Below are 19,522 nucleotides of genomic sequence, written 5' to 3' on the forward strand. Positions count from 1 at the left end.
CAAGGAATTGTTTAAGTGAAGATCGGTTAGTTTACTGAATAAGAGTCCTCGCTTTATCATACAGTTTTGAAAGTGGCTTCAGAGACGAGGGAAAAGTTGACATCCAAATAACAGAACAATATGAAACATAAGACTGAACTAGGCTGCAGAACAAGATTCTAAGAATCGTTTTTGGAAATATGGGCTTGAGCTTTCTAAGGATTCCGAGACTCTTGGAGACTTTCATTTTAATCAGGTCAATATGATGCTTAAAGGAAAGATTTTCGTCAAGCAAGATGCCTGGGAATCGAACATAACGATCCTTAGGCTTACTTAGAAAACCTCTTGATACGTGTATTTCATTTGAGTCAGAACAAGCCTTTGAGACTCTGAAGAAAATGAGAAAACCTGACTTTCCGACATTTAAGGCAAGATAATTTACATCAAACCTTTCAAAAAGGATAACTCTTTCAAAAAGGGCTATCTTCCTTGAACAAAGATCAGACTCAGTCCTACCAGCTGTGCCAAGAGTACTGTCATCAGCAGAAGCAATAAGTGCATCCGGTAATTACAAACTCCTGTCACAATTAGTGACAGATGCTGGTTGACAAAGACGACAGCAAATGGTAGGAAAAGTGCGGATCAACCGAGATGACTCGACCAGATAAATATGAATGATACCAAGAATAAGCATTCCCTTTTATACCAATATGGGACAGTTTCCAAAGAGGAATCTTGTGTGTTAATGAGTCGAATGCTTTTCATACATCGTGAAAAAGAGCAGCAGGTATCAGACCAGAGTCAAGAACTGAATGTAAATAATTCAAGAGAGTTGCACATGCATACTCAGTTGAGTGCTTCGCTCTAAAACCAAACTGAAAATCATGAAAAAGTTATTTAGAATTAAGAAAATCAAGAAGTCGAGAAAGCATAGCTTTTTCAAAAATTTTACTAAACACTGATAAAAGGGATGTGGGACGATAATTTGCAGGATCATTCCTATCCACCTTTAAAAAGAATAATAACACAAGCATGCTTTAAAGCACTGGGGAAGACACCATTTTCAAAAGAAAGATTAGCAAGTCTCGCGACGGCAGAAACGACGACAGGAAGAATAAACTTGACAACCTTAGTCGGAATATGGTCTGGGCCAAAAGATGAAGCACTTCTCAAACCATTGACAATTCTGGCTATTTCAGCTTCAGAGACAGGCTCCAATGCCATTGATTTAGGATAAGGCGGTCCAAGGTAAGACCTAAAATCAGGCAGAGAAGAAGAGGCACTTACAGAAAAGGCTGTAGTTTTGCCGATATTAGCAAAATAGGAAGTGAACGCATCTTGAACTTTTAGCTCACCCTCTACATTTTTGCCGTCCATCACAGCACTTGAAGGAACAGAAGGAGGCAGAGAAGATGGTCTGATAATACAATTGATTAATTGCCATGTCTTCCTAATGCCATTACCGCACGCAGAGAATTTTTATAATAAAATATCGATTTAGCCTTTCGGCAAAGCGAATTGGAAACTCTTCTATAAGCTTTGAAAAATTGAAGTCGAGAATCACGCAAAGATGGCTTAGAGGACATGTAAGCCGTCCAAAGATTATTTTTCTTCCTCGAACTTTTAAGGAGTCCAGGAGTCATCTAAGGATTCAAAGGGGCTGTTCTTTTCGATGCCGGATTCGACTAGGGCGCATCACATGTATCCAAGGTAACTTCTTTCAAAGAATCAAAAAAAACGAATTAAACAAAGAATCTATATCAGATTCATTTTCAGAAATACTCATCGAACGACCCGGCAACCCTGACCTAAGAAGATGCAAACCCTGATCATTAAATTTTAAATAGGAGAAACCGGCTACCTGGCTCCTCCTAGGCAACGAATCGGAAATATCTTACATGGAAAAAAAGGAAAATGGTCTGAGATATCACTCGTCAATACATAATTTTGCATCAAGGTCAACGATGAAAAAATATTATCAAGAAAAGAAGCGGTAGTGTTGGTTAATGCGAGTTGGAATGCATGCAGAAGGTAATGGTCCATAAGCGAGCATTGTTGAAAGAAAATCCAAAGACGAGGATGACCTCCGGTCACACAAGTTAAGGTTAGTCACCCGTAATGACAAGTTCACATGAATGAAGTTGGTTTGTTTCCAAAACCTGATCAAGAATCTGAAGGAAAGAGGGAACAGACCCACTAGGAGACCGGCATATATTACCAACAATCAAAGTTTTAGCATGTGTTTTAATCTCAATAAATATGGATTCAAAAATTCCTCCTTCATTTCTTGACAGGTCATCTCTAACAGAGTGCGGAAGATATTCCGAAACGCAAACAGAAAGGCCACCTTTGGACATCCTACTTTGATTCAAATATTCCATCTTGTACCCAGGCAGATGCAACAGAGATTCATTTTCCGAATCAAGGAAAGTCTCACAAAGACCAATAAAATCAGGGTGGCCACTACGCACTATTTTTCAAACGAAGAACGAAGACCCTGATCATTAAGCTGAAGCACAGAGAAACTACCATCTCGTTTGGATGCTCGATCTATATCCGATACATACTTACTACTAACTGAAAAATGGGGATTTGATGGTGATTTATTAAACTGACCTACTGAATTATTTATCAAACTAAGAACATCACTTGAGTTATTTTGAATCTGAGGTAGCAACTCACCCAAGAAGGAGATTTCACCCGAACCAGAGTCAAACAAATTCAAAATACTTACAAACTATGATCCATCACGTGCCACTCACCACCCAGCGTGGTATCTCCAGAACAATGACATGTGGACAGCAACTAGGCCAACAGAACGATAAACTCATTTTTTTAGACAAATGAAACTGAAACAGAAAAAATAAAGGCCAAAAACAGAGAACATGGATAAGAATAAAACTTGTATACAAAATGAAAAACAATGGAAACATAACTGAATCTCACAACCCAGAAGAAAAAATTATATATCATAACTCACGAAAAAAAACACTAACAAATATCAAACAAATAACTAAAAAATGAACCAATCACACCAATTACTCATCACCTCCGACTGATACAGTGGGGGAGGGAACCACAGAGGTTGTATAACTAGATAGTTTAAAGGAATTCGCAACCAAGTCTTACTCTTAGAAGACTTTTTCGTTTCTATCCATACACTAATCCCTTTCGTTATCACTCGGGTTTCACCAACTTTTGTTGAAGTATCAGATGACGTACGCAGATTGTAGCCGAAAGATAGCAGTTCTTTTCTACGGCGTGCCAATTCACGCGGGAGATCAGAAGTGATGCTTTTTCCTGATCCTTTCAGTTTACCGCAATTTTTCATAATAGCGTCTTTATCTGCTAAATTAGCCAAAGTCACGAAAACTGGCCCGGCTTTTGCTTTAGACCTAGATGTTGCCCTAGTATTAGAGCCTGAGGGTTTATTTCCATTCAAACGATAGCACTTGACGAAGGGCATTGAATCCGCGTTACTGACTCCTGTTTCAGCAAGAAACCCATGGGCAATATTTTCTGAGTTACTACCTTGAACAGTTGGTATCCCCTCAAGTATAATGTTCTGTCGTTTTGAAACAAGTTCAGCTTGTGGACACGACTTTTTCAGATTTATTACTTCGGCTTCGAGAACCCTATTTTCTTCTTTGAGCTCCCTATTTTCTTCTTTAAACTCCCTATTATGAGCCATTTTCTTCTTTAACCCTATTTTAACCTATTTATAACTATACCTGTTTATACCTATACCTTTAAACCTATTATAACTTCTTTAAATCTATTTTAAGCTTATTTTCTTCTTTAAGCTCCAAATTCTCATTTCGCAAGGCCTCAATCCCCTTTTATAGGCTAAGAATCTTCGTCATAAGCTCAGTGTGTTTCTGATCAAAGCACGACTTCGTGAGAGACTTCATAAAATTATTCAATAATCTCCCCTAGATTGGCTAATTATCAAATCAAAGATCAATAAAACAGAGACTTACTGGCAAGGTCCCCCTATTACTGAAATAAATCTAGAGAGGCCGGTGTTCAAACAACACAAAACAGCTAACAAATATCCTAGATATCAATAACATCCACCAGCGCGATCTAGCTCCGAACGGAATGAACGCTGGCAAGCGACTAAATATATATATATATATATATATATATATATATATATATATATATATATATATATATATATATATATATATATATATATATTAATTCATAATTTATAAATATATTTTATAACCCATCAAAAATATAAGGCATGGCGATGGACCATAACGAAAAGAAAGAGAAAGAGAAAAAAAGATATACAGACATGGGAGCAAATACGTGCACGAATAAACCAAACATCAAACAGTTAGAGGTAACGAACTGTAAGTAAGAAGGGATGCGGCTCAACTCTAACCGAAAGTCTAAAGATCAGAATTTAGACATCAGAAAACACATCAAAAGAATTGGTTTATTATGCTGATTCCAAATATATAAGATTCATTAAATTTAGTGCTACTCATCAAAAACAATGAGCCTGAGAAAATTTGCCTGATGTTCAAAAAAGACGGGAAACACCCCATAAAACTCAAGGAATCTTAATGAAGTCACACCATCAGATTCAGCGTATCCGAGAACCCTATCGTATAAGTGTTAAGCTCCCATCCGCAAAAAAATAGGATTTTTCTATTCAAGAACTAAGATCACGGGTGCCTCTTTATCTGTTTTTTTCCCTTATGGGTGATTGCATCGAACCAATAAGCCTAGAATATCGGGAAAGGGGTCATTCAAACGGCAATTAAAAGTTCCAGTATCCTTTTTAAGTGAACTAAACGATTAGAGGGAAACTAGCCTCCCTCCCACGCCCTTTTTTTCCACAGTCTTCCAGCCAAAATTTTGAGATAGTCATTTTGTTCAGCATAGTCAAAAGACCCAATAACTATGTGTTTGAGGATGACTTTACCCCCCACTGCCCCCAGGGGAAAGTGTACAAGCTATGAACTTTGCCCATTGTTTACATATAGTATTGGTTATTGTGAATTATACAGATACTTTTTTTTTTGGGGGGGGGGGGAGGATCTAATGGTGGGGGGGAATTACATTGGAGGATCTTTCCACGGAGGAAAATTTCGTTGGGAAGGGATTTTCCATGAAAGGGAACCTGGATTCCCCAGCATTATTTAAAAAACGATATGAAATTAAATAAAAAAAGTCTTTTTCAACTGAAAGTAAGGAGCAACATTAAAACTTAAAATGAACAGAAATTATTACGAATAGGAGGTGTGTTGTCCCCTCCTCAATACCAAGGTCTTTACGCTAAAGTTTTTTGAAGTAAAGCTTATTGTTATAATTAAACGGCCCTTGTGTTTCATGAGTCATTCTTAAATAATTGGAATAAAACGCCAACGTCAAACTTTAGCGTAAAGAGTGAGGAATTGAGGAGGAGGCAACCCCCCTCATATTCGTAATAACTTCTGTTCGTTTTAACTATTAATGTTGCTTCTTACTTTCAGTTGAAGAAAACTTGTTTTTTTTTATTAATTTTGAAAAAGTAAGCTACTCCAAGGGTGGAAAACCTCTTTAAGTGAATCATACAAATAAATACGATATGAAATAGTAATAAAACAGCAAAAAAAAAAAAAAAAAAAAAAAAAAAAAAAAAAAAAAAAAAAAAAGCATTAAAACAGAAAAATCTTCCAAGGGTGGTCCGACTGATATTCTGCAAGCTTGCCTGATTTCTGTTTTACCTGATTGGTTATAAATGTCCCAGAAAGGCATCAGGTATAGAACATAGGGAAAGAAACAGCATTATATACTTTCGCAAGATGGCGTTTACCAAGATTCAGCTGTGATCCAACTGCTCCAGCATATGCATTATGGATCTTATGTTCGGTTCGGGCAATAAGTAATTTCCGAGTTGACACTAGGGATGTACCTATAGGTAATCCAAGGTACACAAGTTCATGCAATGGAGTTACTAATTTCCAAACCAGAATTACAACACTAACACACAGGCAATCGGGCACAACTCCAACTGTAAAAATCATCTGGAACAGTAAAGTCATATGATCAAAAGGTAATCGCTGGCAAATTCAAAATGATGAGCACAAATCTCATTGGTGAGCACTTATTTTTTTGCTTCGGTATAACCTCTTTAAATATATTAACTCCAGCGATTACCTGCTCACATCTAGCTCGACCGTTCAAAAAACTCTTCATCTTCATCAAACTTTTTAGCCTGCAAACTATCAGGGGCTTTAAACTGGGCAGAAAAATGTGCCACCCACTCAGACTCAGTTATTTCTAAATCGACCGGGGCGAGACCTTTAAAACAAATTTGGATCGTCAACAATTTTTGCCGCCTTTTCAGCTTTGATATTGGCTACACGATCACGGAGCGCTTTACAAAACTTTCTTTTCGTATGATTACGGACAGCATTTACAACCCCAACTCTAGGCCTATCACACTTGTCATATACGCAACCATACTTTAGCCTGGGAACAATCACTGACTAAAATTGGATTTCGAGGCGCCACCATTTATGTTTCAAGATAACACTGACATAGATGGTTATATATGACATAGTGGTTAGTTACCATTTCAATGAATTTGCTGGGATTCTATTAGCTTTCGGTAAGTCATAATTATAAAGCTATACATAAAAAAAATTCAAAACACAAAAAGAGTGAAAGATAGCAAATTCTTCTGTCGGTTTCTTAGAAATTAAATAAAAAAACAAGTTTTTTCAACTGAAAGTAAGGAACGACGTTAAAACTTAAAACGAACAGAAATTATACCGTATATGAAAGGGGGTGTCCCCTCCTCAACGCCTCGCTCTTTACGCTAAAGTTTTTTATTGTTTAAAAAATAGAGTTGTGAGAAAGTCAAACTTTAGTGTAAAGAGCGAGGCGTTGAGGAGGGGACATCCTATTTCATATACGGAATAATTTCTGTTCGCTTCCGTTCAGTTTTCATTCAGTGCTCGTTTGATGAACATCGCCTCGGGGAGCGTTGCTTGCAAGTGAAATACGAAATAGAACTTAGACTCTTGTGATAATATCTCTGGACTGTTATTTATATATGATTATTGATCGTGATTTGGATTACTGAAGTAGGAATACGTAAGCAGTGTGTGAAAGGATTGAAATTTTTGAAAAATGAATAACTCAAGCGGAGCGACTATAGCTTTAACTGAGGCTATGCCTGAGGGTACAACCAGTGCTCAGTTTTTACGGGAAATTAATTTTAAGCTAGATCTGATACCACGATTAATTGAGGCTACTGAAAAGACTTTGCCGGACGTTTTAGTGAAGGTTACATCAGTTGAAAGCCAGTTTTCTTCGTTGAAGTAAAAACTATCTGAAAATGTCAAAGTTTGTAAAGAGATGAAAGGAGAAATTGAGATGCTTCGGAAGAATTTACGAGCAGCTACCATGAGGGCTGACGCATTTGATGAAGAACTGAGAAGATGTATTGTTGTCCTATATAACTTCGAACCTGTTAATCCTGCTATATATACGCTGAAGCAAGAAATAATTATGTTTCTTAATAAGTGTATACCGGACTTAAATCTGAACCGTTGTGACGTCAAAGACGTGTTCAGAATGCGTGCGGGACCAGTCTTACTAAAGATGAACTCTGTTGAATTTCGCAGGATAATTCTTAAGTCTAATCCCCTTCTGAAGAGGAATAGGTTGACGGCTGCCCCTGATTATAGTGCCAGGCAAAGGGAAGCCCGTAAAAACCTTAAACCGGTCTTAGAGTACGCTTTGTCGAAACACCACCAAGCTAGGCTTAGGAGTGAAAAGTTATGCATCGACGGCAGAGTGTTTGTTTATGACTTTCCTTCGGAATGTGTTAAGGAAGTGACCACCGGCTCCAGTGAAGTGAACAAACAGGGGCCTCCTCGAACCAGGTCAGCGGAAACAAGAGAAGTCGAACTATCTAAAGAACCTGCTAGCGAAAAAATGAACATGTCCTTCGCTGGCAGAGTGGTGTCTGAAAACTCTGAGAGTGATAGTCAAGCCAAGAGTGATACTGAGACGATGATCGAATTTAATATACGTGATCCGAAACCGAATTTCTCAAAAGGGACTCCGCGTCCTGTCCGGAATTCTCCAATAGCTGCGAAAAATACTGAAAACCGACAAGCCTGGGAGGTCATAAGCCCGGATGATCAAAATCGTATTGATGCCCGTAATGTTGCAAGAAAGGACTCTAGATCTGGCGGCGGAAAAGCTAACTACAGAGGTCAGTCGAAGAGCACCAGAGCTGCGTCATCAAAAGATTATTATAGACCTTTCATACTTACCTGATGAGCCAGAAACGCCCTTTGTCCTGCCGACACATGACCAGCTTGTTCTAAGTGAATAGGGACAGTGTGGTCATGTTCGCCATATGCGATTAATCACATGGAATGTCCAGGGTATGAGAAATAAGGTTGAACAAGTACTGAAGGACCTAGGTGGTGTTGATATTATTGTTCTTCTGGAGTCGTGGCATAGTGACGATACAGTGCCTTATTTTGAAGGATACTGGGTAAAAAATGTTGCGCGTAAACCAGCAAAGAATATGAGATATTATGGAGGTATTTTGTTGTTAATTAAGCAAGGTCGTTTCCGTAAACATTCTCGAATTTCTAGTGTATCGGAGATTATTATATGGGTTTGGATTCATCTTGTTAGTGGTAAAAGTTTGATTTTAGGTGCGGTGTATATTGCCCCCCAGAATAGTTCGTATGTAGTAGAAGTGACATGGGATTTACTAGAGGAGGAACTTAGGCAATTGCGATCACGTTTTGATAAGGATTATTTTTGGTGGTGGGGGACTTTAATGCTTATACAGGAATATTTAAGGAGATTAATCAAGTTTCATTTGTTGATACGCCGGACCTGATACCTGATATTTATAAGACATCTAGAAGGAGCAAAGATATTGAAAGAAGGGTTGATTGTTGGGGTAAAAGGCTTCTGGAACTGTGTTCACACAATGCATTAGTGATTGGAAATTGAAAGATTTGGGAAGGATGGGGAGGAGGAGTTTACCTGTCTGTCGGGGACAAACCCTAGTGTAATTGATTATGTTTTGGTTGGTATTGAACTCGTGGCCCTGCAAGTTGATGTTGAGGTTCCTAGGGTCGTAGGCTCTGACCACTTACCAGTTGAGATTAAGCTTTTCCTTGGAAGAGGAGTTCCAAGGAATAAAAAAGGTGATAGTCCTACTAGGAGGGTTACAAAGGATCTCTGTTTTTCAGGGAAGTTTTTAAAGAGTGAATAGAGTAAAGAGGAGCTGGAGTTGATGAATGAGGAGTTTTTGAGGATTGAAATAATTGAGAAAGTTGAGAGTCTGCATGATGAAATAAGAGATATAGATAAAATTTTAGAAGATTTGGGTTTTGTAATTTATGAGTGTGCTCGTGTGTCAGAGAAACCAAATATGAAAAGGAAAAATAGTTTTTTTGGTGATGAATGTAGTTTTTTTTTAAAAGGAGTTGAGGAGTCATTATATTTGGTGAGTGCTTGCTCTGTAGAGGAAGAAAGGCAGAGTTTGTTTGTACGGTTTAAGGAAATGAGAAGGGAATATAATAGGCTAAAACGGAGGAAAAAAACGAGAGAAAATTAGAGAGGAACAGAAAGAGATAGAGAAGGCTTATATGGTAGGGAATACGAAGCAATTTTGGTCAGGAATAAGGTAAGGGAATGGACAAGGAAAAGGCCAATTACAAATCCCTGAAGCTGATACTTGGTCTAGTTTTCTTGAGAGTATAGATGAAGATTCTAGTGGCCTTGATAGTGAGGGTTGCTCCGCAGTTTCCGACGAAAGAAAAAGATTATTAGTTAGTGAAGGAGGTAACCTCAGATGAAGTTAGGAAAGCAGTTAAGAAGATGAAGGGAGGATCAGGGCCAGGAATAGATGGTATACCAGCAGTTTTGTTAAAGAGGTTTCTGGATGTTTTTTTTTGCTAGTTTTAGTGAATATTTTTAATAGAATTATAAGTAGTGATGTATGGCCTTCGCTATGGAAAGTATCGATTATGGTACCCCTATTTAAGAAAGGTAGTCCTAGTGATCGTGATAGCTATAGGTTGATAGCATTAGCGCCTGCACTTAGTAAAATTTTAGAAAAGATTTGGGACAATCGTTTAAATGAATGGTTGGAGGGTTATGGGGTAATTAAAGAGGAGCAGGGGGGTTTCAGGAAAGGATATAGTACGTCGGATAGAGCATTTGTGTTAATTGCACTGATAGAGAAGTATGGATCAGGTAGAAAAAAGCTATATGTTGCGTTTCTAGACTTAAGAAAGGCATTCGACAATGTAGATAGAGTTCTCCTTGAAAAGTGTTTAAGAGATATGGGTCTACCTTTAAGTTTTATTCGTTTATTTGTGGGTATGTATTCCGGGACTCAATCTATGGTCAGGGTTGTAGGTTCAGGATTTTCGATGTTATTTGACCTTAAGAAAGGAGTGAAGCAGGGCAGTGCCATGTCCCCGAGGCTATTCGGTTTGTTTTTTAATGATATGGTGGAGTTTTTGGAAAAAAAATGAGCTCCAAAGCTGTGTCTTGGAAAAATTAATTTTTCAGTGTTATTATTTGCGGATGACACTGCATTGGTGGCGAAGTTGGCAAGGGAGCTTCAGATGTTGCTGGATTTAATTGAGGAATACTTACAAATGAAAAAGTTACAGCTGAACGTTATGAAAACTAAAGTGACTGTTTTCCGTAAAAGGAATGAAAAAATAGATAATATATTTGTATTTGGAGGACAACAATTAGGAGTAGTTGAAAAAATAAAGTATCTTGGTATATCTTCCAAAGTAATGGTGGATGGAGTTCTCGTATTAAAGAAGTGTTGAATAGGGGAAGAGCTGCAACATTTTCACTTTTCAGGAATAAAATTAGTGGAATATAGAATTTGTCCTTGCATAAGAGGTTTTTTTTTATCTAAGATTATGCCGATTCTCTTTTACGGGGCAGAGATCTGGGGACATGAGAACGCTGCCCAGTTAGAAAGTGTTCAACTAGGTTATTTTAAGAGATTGTACGGGTTGCATAGAATGACCCACACCCAGTTTCTTAAAGGAGACCTTGGACTGTGGTCTCTTAAAAGTTATAGGACAGTCCAAATGATAAAATTTTGGCTAAGGGTGTACAGTTACCCAGTGATAGGTTACTGAAGGCTGCATATGATGAGTTACTTCAGCTACATAGAAAAAGATCTTGGCCTTTTAAAGTTAAAGAGGTACTTGATAAGACAGGTTTTTCTTTCGCATGGAATGATGGCCTTGGACCAACTAGTCAACAATTACAGTTGGACAAGGAAATCAAGCGGGTGCTGGAGGACCAGAAGATACAGAAATGGGGTGAGGAGATTAAGAATTCGGAAACTTTAAGGCATTATAATGAGGTAAAGATAATTTATGGTCGGGAATTTTACTTTAAGTTAAATTTACCGTCTAGATACCTTACATATTGGATGCAGCTACGATCTAATTGCCTTCTGATTCGTTCGAGATTGAAAGTTTTTGAGAGGAGGAAAAGTGTCCCGGACGGCAGGTTTGCTTGCCCTCTTTGCCAAGAAGGGGAGGAGAATTTGGAGCATTGTCTGAGTCGTTGTCGAGGTCTTTTGGGGCAAGGAAAAATTTATTTGGGATGATGGAGTGCTGCTTCCTGATGCCTTGAAATTTACGTCTTCGCAATTTATTTGTCTAGTGGGAAGATATCTTGATGAGTATTTTGCAAATAGAAGAGAGTAGTTTTTATTTTATTTTTATTTTTTTCTTTATTTTTGTGACGAGTGCTTTAATTTGTTAATCTTGTTTGTTATTTTTGTACATGGCCACATTTTTGCTTGAAATACACGTTATCTTATAATTTTTTCCTCCTATATGCGCTTAAGACTTAATTATACAGTGAAAAGGGTTTTAGTCACCCCTTCTTCAAATGTAGAAACAAGGTTGCGATCACTAATGAATGGCCATGCTCAATCTCGGATGAGTCAATGATTCTTATTGCTACTCAGTTTCTCTCAAGTTATACAAATAGAGATATCCAAATTAATGATTCAGGTTTTATATATGTATATATTCCTAGTAAAGCAGAAACGAGCAAAAATTAATTTAAAACTTGTTTTGGTAATGGACAAGTATTAAACTTAAAACAAGCAAAAATGATGTTTCTCAGCCTACGTAAAATCCATCTACAAAACTACTACAATTAAAACCAACTTCTGATATTTACCTTTGTTTCTGGTAATATGCGAAGCTAAAGCTTTACTGTAAACGCTGAACAATATAAGATTTGATAGATAGTAGAAATACATAGTGCCTTAGGATATTTTTTATGTGTTTTACGATTTCAGTAAAGCGTTAGTTTTGCATAATTCTACAAACATATGGAAATATCATCAGTTGTTCTCTCTCTCTCTCTCTCTCTCTCTCTCTCTCTCTCTCTCTCTCTCTCTCTCTCTTTCTCTCTCTCTCTCTTCTCTATCTCTCTCTTTCTTTTGTATATATAGTTCTATATTAGAAGAAAATAATTATTTTGTCTATTGTCTGTAATTATTTTATGTTTTCCGTTCTTTATGCTCTTGCGAGTTGTTATTAGTTGTAGCAGTAATACATTTTTGTGTCCTAGTATTCATTTATTACTAAAAAAAAAAAATTACCTGAACGCCAATCAAGAACTTCGTTAATTGAAAGTAAAATAATATGCCTTTTTAAAAAAAAGGGTAAGCCCAGAAGCAGGAAAAGAAACAAGATTTAATGGTGCTATAATCAGATGGTATCCGATCAATTTGTTTAGTGCGTATTCGAAGAAAGAATGACGCCATCAAAGCGTTACGCCATCAACGCGTTATCCCACAAAATATTAAATATAACTGCTAAAACCTAAAAGGAAATATTAATTGTATTTATTTTATTCTTCATTTTTTTTGTTACTTTTTCTTTTGATTAGGCCGAAAATCAATGACGCATCTTTGTCAAAACGTACAGTAGGTGTGTTTGAGTACCTTTTTTTAAATTAGCCTATGTTATGCAGACTAAGGGCCCGTTTTCAGTGAGATTTTGCTTTTCCTATTATCTTATTATTAACTAGCAGTTCTTAATAATATTTAGCTTAATCTAGACATAGTTAGAACCAGCGCTGGAGTTCAATTTAGATGGTTTTAAGTTATTGCCACTTAAACAGCTATGAAAACAATTTAAAGAAAAAAACAAAAATAAAAGTGCATAAACAAACGGTGAAAATTTTCTATCTGAACTTGTGAGAAATAGCCAATCAGCTAAATCTTATTATTAGTCGGTCGGGTCTTAGCTAAGTTATAGTGTTAGCTGGATCTCATTATCAATGGGCCTTAACTAAGCCCTAACTATCCATATTTATTTTATTTTATCATAACGTTATTTGGGTTAAATTTTTCTATTAATTCCCCCCCCCCCCCCTTCCAGCATAAGAAAGGAAATTCTAGTATATGTAACAGATTGGATAAAGTTTTTATCAATTAATACAACTATTTTGTGCGAGTTTCCTCCGTAATATAGCCTTCTTCTTCCCTCTTAATTCCGTTTATACCGATCCTTGAATTTTGTAAACTAATTTATTATCATATGACCGGTAATTTTTTTTAGAAAGTTTTCTTTTTTTAGGAATACAAAAACTATGTGTGGCATTTATCTTGGAATTGTGCCGTCACAAAAGATACGAAGAACTGTTCAAAACCTGCCTTCTCTTCAAGAAACATACTATCATTTATCTTTCACCAGATCTCAAGGTAAGTTGCTATTGCCGATAGTGCTTTTAGGCGGATAGCCGTTTTCATGAGTCTCTTTGATCTTATTGTCACTAAAGGGTATAGGGGTTGGACAACCCCTATAGGTAAGCCTATAGGGGTTGAAAATGGTGCTAGTGTCTAAAATAAGAATCACTTTTGCCATCTAGCTTGTAGAGATTTTTTTTTATCCTAAATTGCTATGCACTTATTCTTTTAGGTATTTTAAATTTAGGGGAGGGTTAAAAAAACATAATTCTGTCACCAATAGGCCTGGCAACTTTGAAGTCAAGTAGGCCTTCATTAACCTGACTGATTATCCGAGATAACCTATGTCTAACTTGTGTTGATTACATTTTGGCTTAAAATGATTCTTGAAGATAAAAATTTCTAATGAAGTATCATTTATTATATCAAATATCCAATTTGCTTTGAAATTTTCTACCTTTTTAATAATGTGATAAACGCTAATCTGTAAGTGGCACTTGTAGTTCTTAGCTCTGTTTTATTATGTTAGACCACCTAAGACCTAACTCTTAAAAGTTTCCCAATCTCTTTGACTGTCATTGCCTGTCATTGACTGTCAAAGTCAGCCTGTTAGAAATTCCTAATTTAATTCTCTGAAGAAACCTTTAGGGCAATTGAGATCTTCCTTATGGGCAAAGGAGTGATCTTCCTATTACATTTTTAGGTTGTCTTCTTTTTTCTTCTCTCTTTTTTATATAATTCTCTCTTATATGCACACAAAACCTGTAGAAACAGATCTACTGCTCTATTGAAACACAAGGAAATTGTTCTGAGCCTCATACCTTTGCTCTATCCTGACTTGTAAGGTTTCAAAGATCTATAAATCCTTTTCATGAATTTAGGAAAAGCCCCTTGATAAGGCTTAAAATCCTACTGAAATGCTAGGAACTGCATTTCAATATTAGAGCCAATGAAAAGATATCAAAAACCAAAAATTAAAGTTTTTTTTTAAATTTAGATGGGTACAGACCTGTCATGTGCACAGTCTTATAAGGGTAGTGTAGTGGGTTCCCCAATCAGGAGGGAACACTATAACATTCTGGAAAGTACTTTTAGAAATTCTAAGCACTTACTTATATCATTCCTAAACGTTGTTTCACATTCCTAAAAGTGTTATATTTTTATGTAAAATTTTATGTATTTTATGTATTATGTATGTATATGTATTATGTATTTTATGTATTATGTATGTATATGTATTATGTATTTTATGTATTATATGTATAAATTTTATGTATTTTATGTCTGCTCTAGTCCTTACCCCTATTTTCCCTTATTAAATTACCAAACTCTAATAAGTTTCCCACTCTCTTTGACTGTCCCTGTCTGTCATTGACTGTCACTCACTGTCATTTTCAACCTGCTAGAAGTACTAATTTAGTTTGTTGAAACGGCTTTTGGCCAATTGAGACAATCTGGGTACTATGTCATACATACCGAGAGCTAAGTTCCACATTTAAACTTCTTATTGTGTTCTAAATTTTCTTCTATATCTCTTCTTTTCTTCCTTACTTTTTTCTTTTTTTTTCTTCAGATTTTCTTTGTTCCTTTTCTTCTCTTTAAGAAATGATGATTTTATTCTTTTTTCTTCAGCAGATATTCTTCTTTTTGCCTTTTTTCTGAATCATATTTTCTTCCTTTTTTTTTCGTCATCTTTAGGTTTTCTTCTTACTCTTTCTTTCTTATCCTCTGTCTAAGATTCACTGTAAAGCTTTGAAACGACATCTACCCCCATTTTCTTGGCTTTAAATCAGAGGACAAAACAAGAAACAAAAAATTAAACATTCAAAGAGCTTGTCAAAGCAATAATAAAAATTTATAAATTGAATAAAAAATACCCTATTATTATAAAAATACCCTTACCCTACCCTATACCCTATAAGTACCCTATAATAATTACCCTTACCCTATAAATAAAAATTTATAGGGTAAGACAATACCAGAAAAAGGAAGAAATTTCAAGAAAACAACGGGTCTACGGCCAGTAGGAAGAAAAAAATAAAGAAACAATCCAGAAAAAAAATGAGGAAAATTTAAATTAAAAAAAAGTATAAAAAGGAAACAGTAAAACTGAATATGTACGATTGGTATTCCATGGCACAAAACATGGGATTTTATGTATTTGATCTGATTATTTTTTTTTATTCTACTTTAGTTTTAAATTTTCTTCCTATCTTTTATGTAGTTTTATCTTAAATTCTTTCTTTTCCCCGCATATGATACAGGCAAAATATTCGTGTTATTATTTATTTCTTTTTATTCCCACTGGCCATGGACCCGTTATTTTCTCACACTTTCTTTTGTCATGGTAAGGCTGTTCGGCTTTAGATCTTTTATAAAAATAACAAGTGTTTTTAACTGAAAGTAAGGAACGACGTTAAAACTTAAAACGAACAGAAATTATTCCGTATATGACAAGGGCTGTCCTCTCCTCAACGCCTCGCTCTTTACGCTAAAGTTTTTTATTGTTAAAAAATATAGAGTTGTGAGAAAGTCAAACTTTAGCGTAAAGAGCGAGGCGTTGAGGCGGGGACAGCCCCTTTCATATATGGAATAATTTATGTTCGTTTTAAGTTTTAACGTCGTTCCCTACTTTCAGTTAAAAAAAACTTTTTTTTTACTTAATTTTTGAACGTTTTTTAATTAATGCAGGTTTTGATTTTGGCTCACCGTACATGAATAATTAAAAAAAAATTTGCATATTAATTTTACTTTTATTTGGTTAAATGGCTTTCTCGAAACTCGTTTAATTTTATTTACGAACGATTTTATTAGTAATAAATATACGTAACTTACGAATACCTTGCTCTTTAAGCTAAAGTTCGAATTGTGTTCCAATTCTTTAAAAATGACCGCTTAATCACAAAGGCCGTTAATTAGAATAAATAGCTCTTATGAAAGTACTAAAAAATCTTTGGCTTCAAGAGCGAGATTTTGACAAGCGGGTGAACCCAATCATGTACGAAATATTTCCGGTTTGTTTTAAGTTTTGATGTTGCTCCTTACTTTCCTTTAAAAAACTTGTTTTTTTTTAAATTTAATTTCTGATATTTTTTTAAATAATGCTGGGAAATCCGGCGTCCCCTTCATAGCAATGTCCCTTCCCCATGAATACTTCTTTCATGGAAAGATCCTCCCACATAATCTCCGACCCACCCCCCCCCCACTACCAGAAAAAATTCCCCCTGAAAACGTCTGTATACTTCTCATTAACCAATACTATATGTTAATATTAGGTAAAGTTCATAACTTTCAGCCCTCTCCCCGAGGACTTCGGGTTATTAAGTCATCCTAAAAGACCTAGTTATCATATTTTCGATCATGCTGAACAAAATGGCTATTTCAAAATTTTGATCTGGTGACTTTGGGAAAAAATGAGCATGGGATGGACCTTTCTTCTGGCAAAAAATGCAAAATTGCATATTTTTGTTGATAGGACCTTGAAACCTCTACAGTAGTGTTCTCTGATACGCTGAATATGATAGTGTGATTTTCATTAAGGTTCTATAACTTTTAGGGGGTCGTTCCCCCTTTTTTCGAAAATCAGCCTAATTTTCTCAGGGACGTAACTTTAAATGGGTAGGACTAAACTTGATGAAACTTATATATTTGAAATCAGCACTAAAATCTGATTCTTTTGATGTATCTATTGGTTTCAAAATCTTGTTTTCTAGAGTTTCGGTTACCATTGAGCCGGGTCGCTCCTTACTTACAGTTCGTTACCACGAACTGTTTGATAAGTTAACAACATAAAATACTGTAATACACCATGCAAAGAACTGGATCAATCAGAACTAATGGTTAAATGACATAAAATATATACCCGAAAATGACAACAAATTGAATTGTCTATTTTTTTTTATTGAGGAGCATTGATGCTTATTTTTACTATTCTACGCAATAGACTACTAAAGGTGGGAGGTTAGGGGCCCTTAAATTTTATGTGCTGCACGTTTTTGCAAACTATTAAAAAGGAAAAGAAACTATTTTTGCGAACTAATAATTTTTACAAATTATTAATAGTTTTTGCAAACTATTAAATAGGAAAGGAAACTATTTTTGCAACCTAATAGTTTTTGCAAATTATTAATAGTTTTTGCAAACTATTAAAAAGGAAAGGATACTATTTTTGCAAACTAATAGTTTTTGCAAATTATTAATAGTTTTTGCGAACTATTAAAAAGGAAAGTTATCAGAAGGAATGATTAGTTTTATCTTTAATTGTTTTTACCGATCTTCGTTGCCAGTAGAAAAGATTTTAGGGATGTAGATTAGCAGTGGATTAGCAGACTGAGTGGATTAGCAGTCCTCTCTTGAACGTGTTTTATTCTTTAAAACTATAATTTTGGGCCCTCATATTCTGTTTTTGAACTAGCCTAATTAGGTAGGGGGAGGGGGGGGGGGTTGTAACTCACCCACTCGTATTAAATCCTTTAATGTTGCAGAACCGTATTATCCTCTTCCTTCAATATCAGTCTCTTGCAGTATGTAAGGAGGCATCCAGTTTTCCTTATTTGGGTCTACTATTAGTTGTGAACCTTAAATCGGGGTATCTCATTTCGGCTTCTTTGATGTTTTGATGAATTCTATGGGCGAAATTGCAACCCAAAAATTAAATGTGGTGCTAAATTGATTTGACTTTATCGCTTTGCAAAATACTTCGAACTTTTAGCTTTTGATACCAAAATCTTTTTTGTTCTAATAAGAACAGTCGACCATAGTGACTACACTGACCAGAGGGAGGCAAAACAAATATAGAAACCTTCAACTTGCCAAACTGATCAACTATTGTAGCCAAAAAGGGGAAAAAAGTGACCAATATATTTTGGTTACTAAAGGTTTGGCTCGGTTCAGTATATTTTCCTCTTTAATTATACCGTACGTTAAATTAATCTTTGTATATCGTTAAATCGATTGAATTTAAAACTTATAAAATACTTCAGACTTCAAGTTTTGATTCCAAAATTGTGTTTGCTCTGTTCAACCGTAAACACATCTTTCTTCTTTTTTTTGAAAAGGCAAAACAGCGCAAGAATTTGTTTTATAACTCAACTTCTTTTAATTTATTATAAATGCTTGTGCTTCAATGAGTTGTTCATTTTGTAAATTTATTTAATTTTTAGTCTCCAATTCATCCAAGCATCGAGGCACATGATATTCTGATTGAACTGGCGTTGGGTCTTGTCAGAAAAGGTGAATGGCGACATGCCATCAGTATTTTGGACAAAAAGATGATTCGTAAGTTGAATTGTTGAATTAGACCTAGTTTATGCTGAAAGTACTCACAACTTTGTACTCAACCCTTAAAACCTCACTAAGCCGCTACTCAGACTCACTCAGTCTTCTATGCATATAAAAAGAGGATACAAAGTCTCGGTGGCGGTGGGCAAGCTAAGACCTAACAAACCTGCCACTTTTTTTTGAGGAAAATTCATTTTAATCGAAGACCAATCTTCACAAAAGAAATCATATCAGACAGACGTACCAGATTAAAACCTAACAAATTTGTTATGTGACAGCATTAAAACGATGGTGCTTTCACAATCTCCATCTCAGATGGAGATTCAAGCTCTGATCAAGCGTGGAAATTTTTCTAGAAAAAAGCTTATTAATTTGTCTTCAAAATTTATTAATCGCTCATTCAGAGATTCTATTTTGTTGGTGTTATGTTGACTTTTTCATAACGTAGCATAAGCTTGCGTAACGTAAAATGCACTGTTTACGTTATGGACAAAATTTGCGCTAGTAAGACTACATAACGTAGCG

General features: G+C 35.7%; 1 protein-coding gene across 3 annotated transcripts in view; it reads left to right on the forward strand.

Moving 5' to 3' along the window:
- The window catches only part of LOC148949084 (uncharacterized), a 121,231-nt gene that overhangs the window by 85,889 nt on the left and 15,820 nt on the right, over positions 1–19,522 (forward strand). For all 3 annotated transcript variants that reach the window (XM_089093158.1, XM_089093157.1, XM_089093159.1), the window contains 2 exons: positions 13,608–13,732; positions 18,880–18,994. In XM_089093158.1, coding sequence (XP_088949284.1) covers positions 13,608–13,732; positions 18,880–18,994 — 240 coding nt within the window. The remainder of the gene's footprint in view (positions 1–13,607; positions 13,733–18,879; positions 18,995–19,522) is intronic.

This window comes from Artemia sp. Qi Xiang Cuo, chromosome 8 (assembly GCF_049724085.1).
Source record: "Artemia sp. Qi Xiang Cuo chromosome 8, ASM4972408v1, whole genome shotgun sequence".
NCBI classification, from domain to species: Eukaryota; Metazoa; Arthropoda; class Branchiopoda; order Anostraca; family Artemiidae; genus Artemia; species Artemia sp. Qi Xiang Cuo.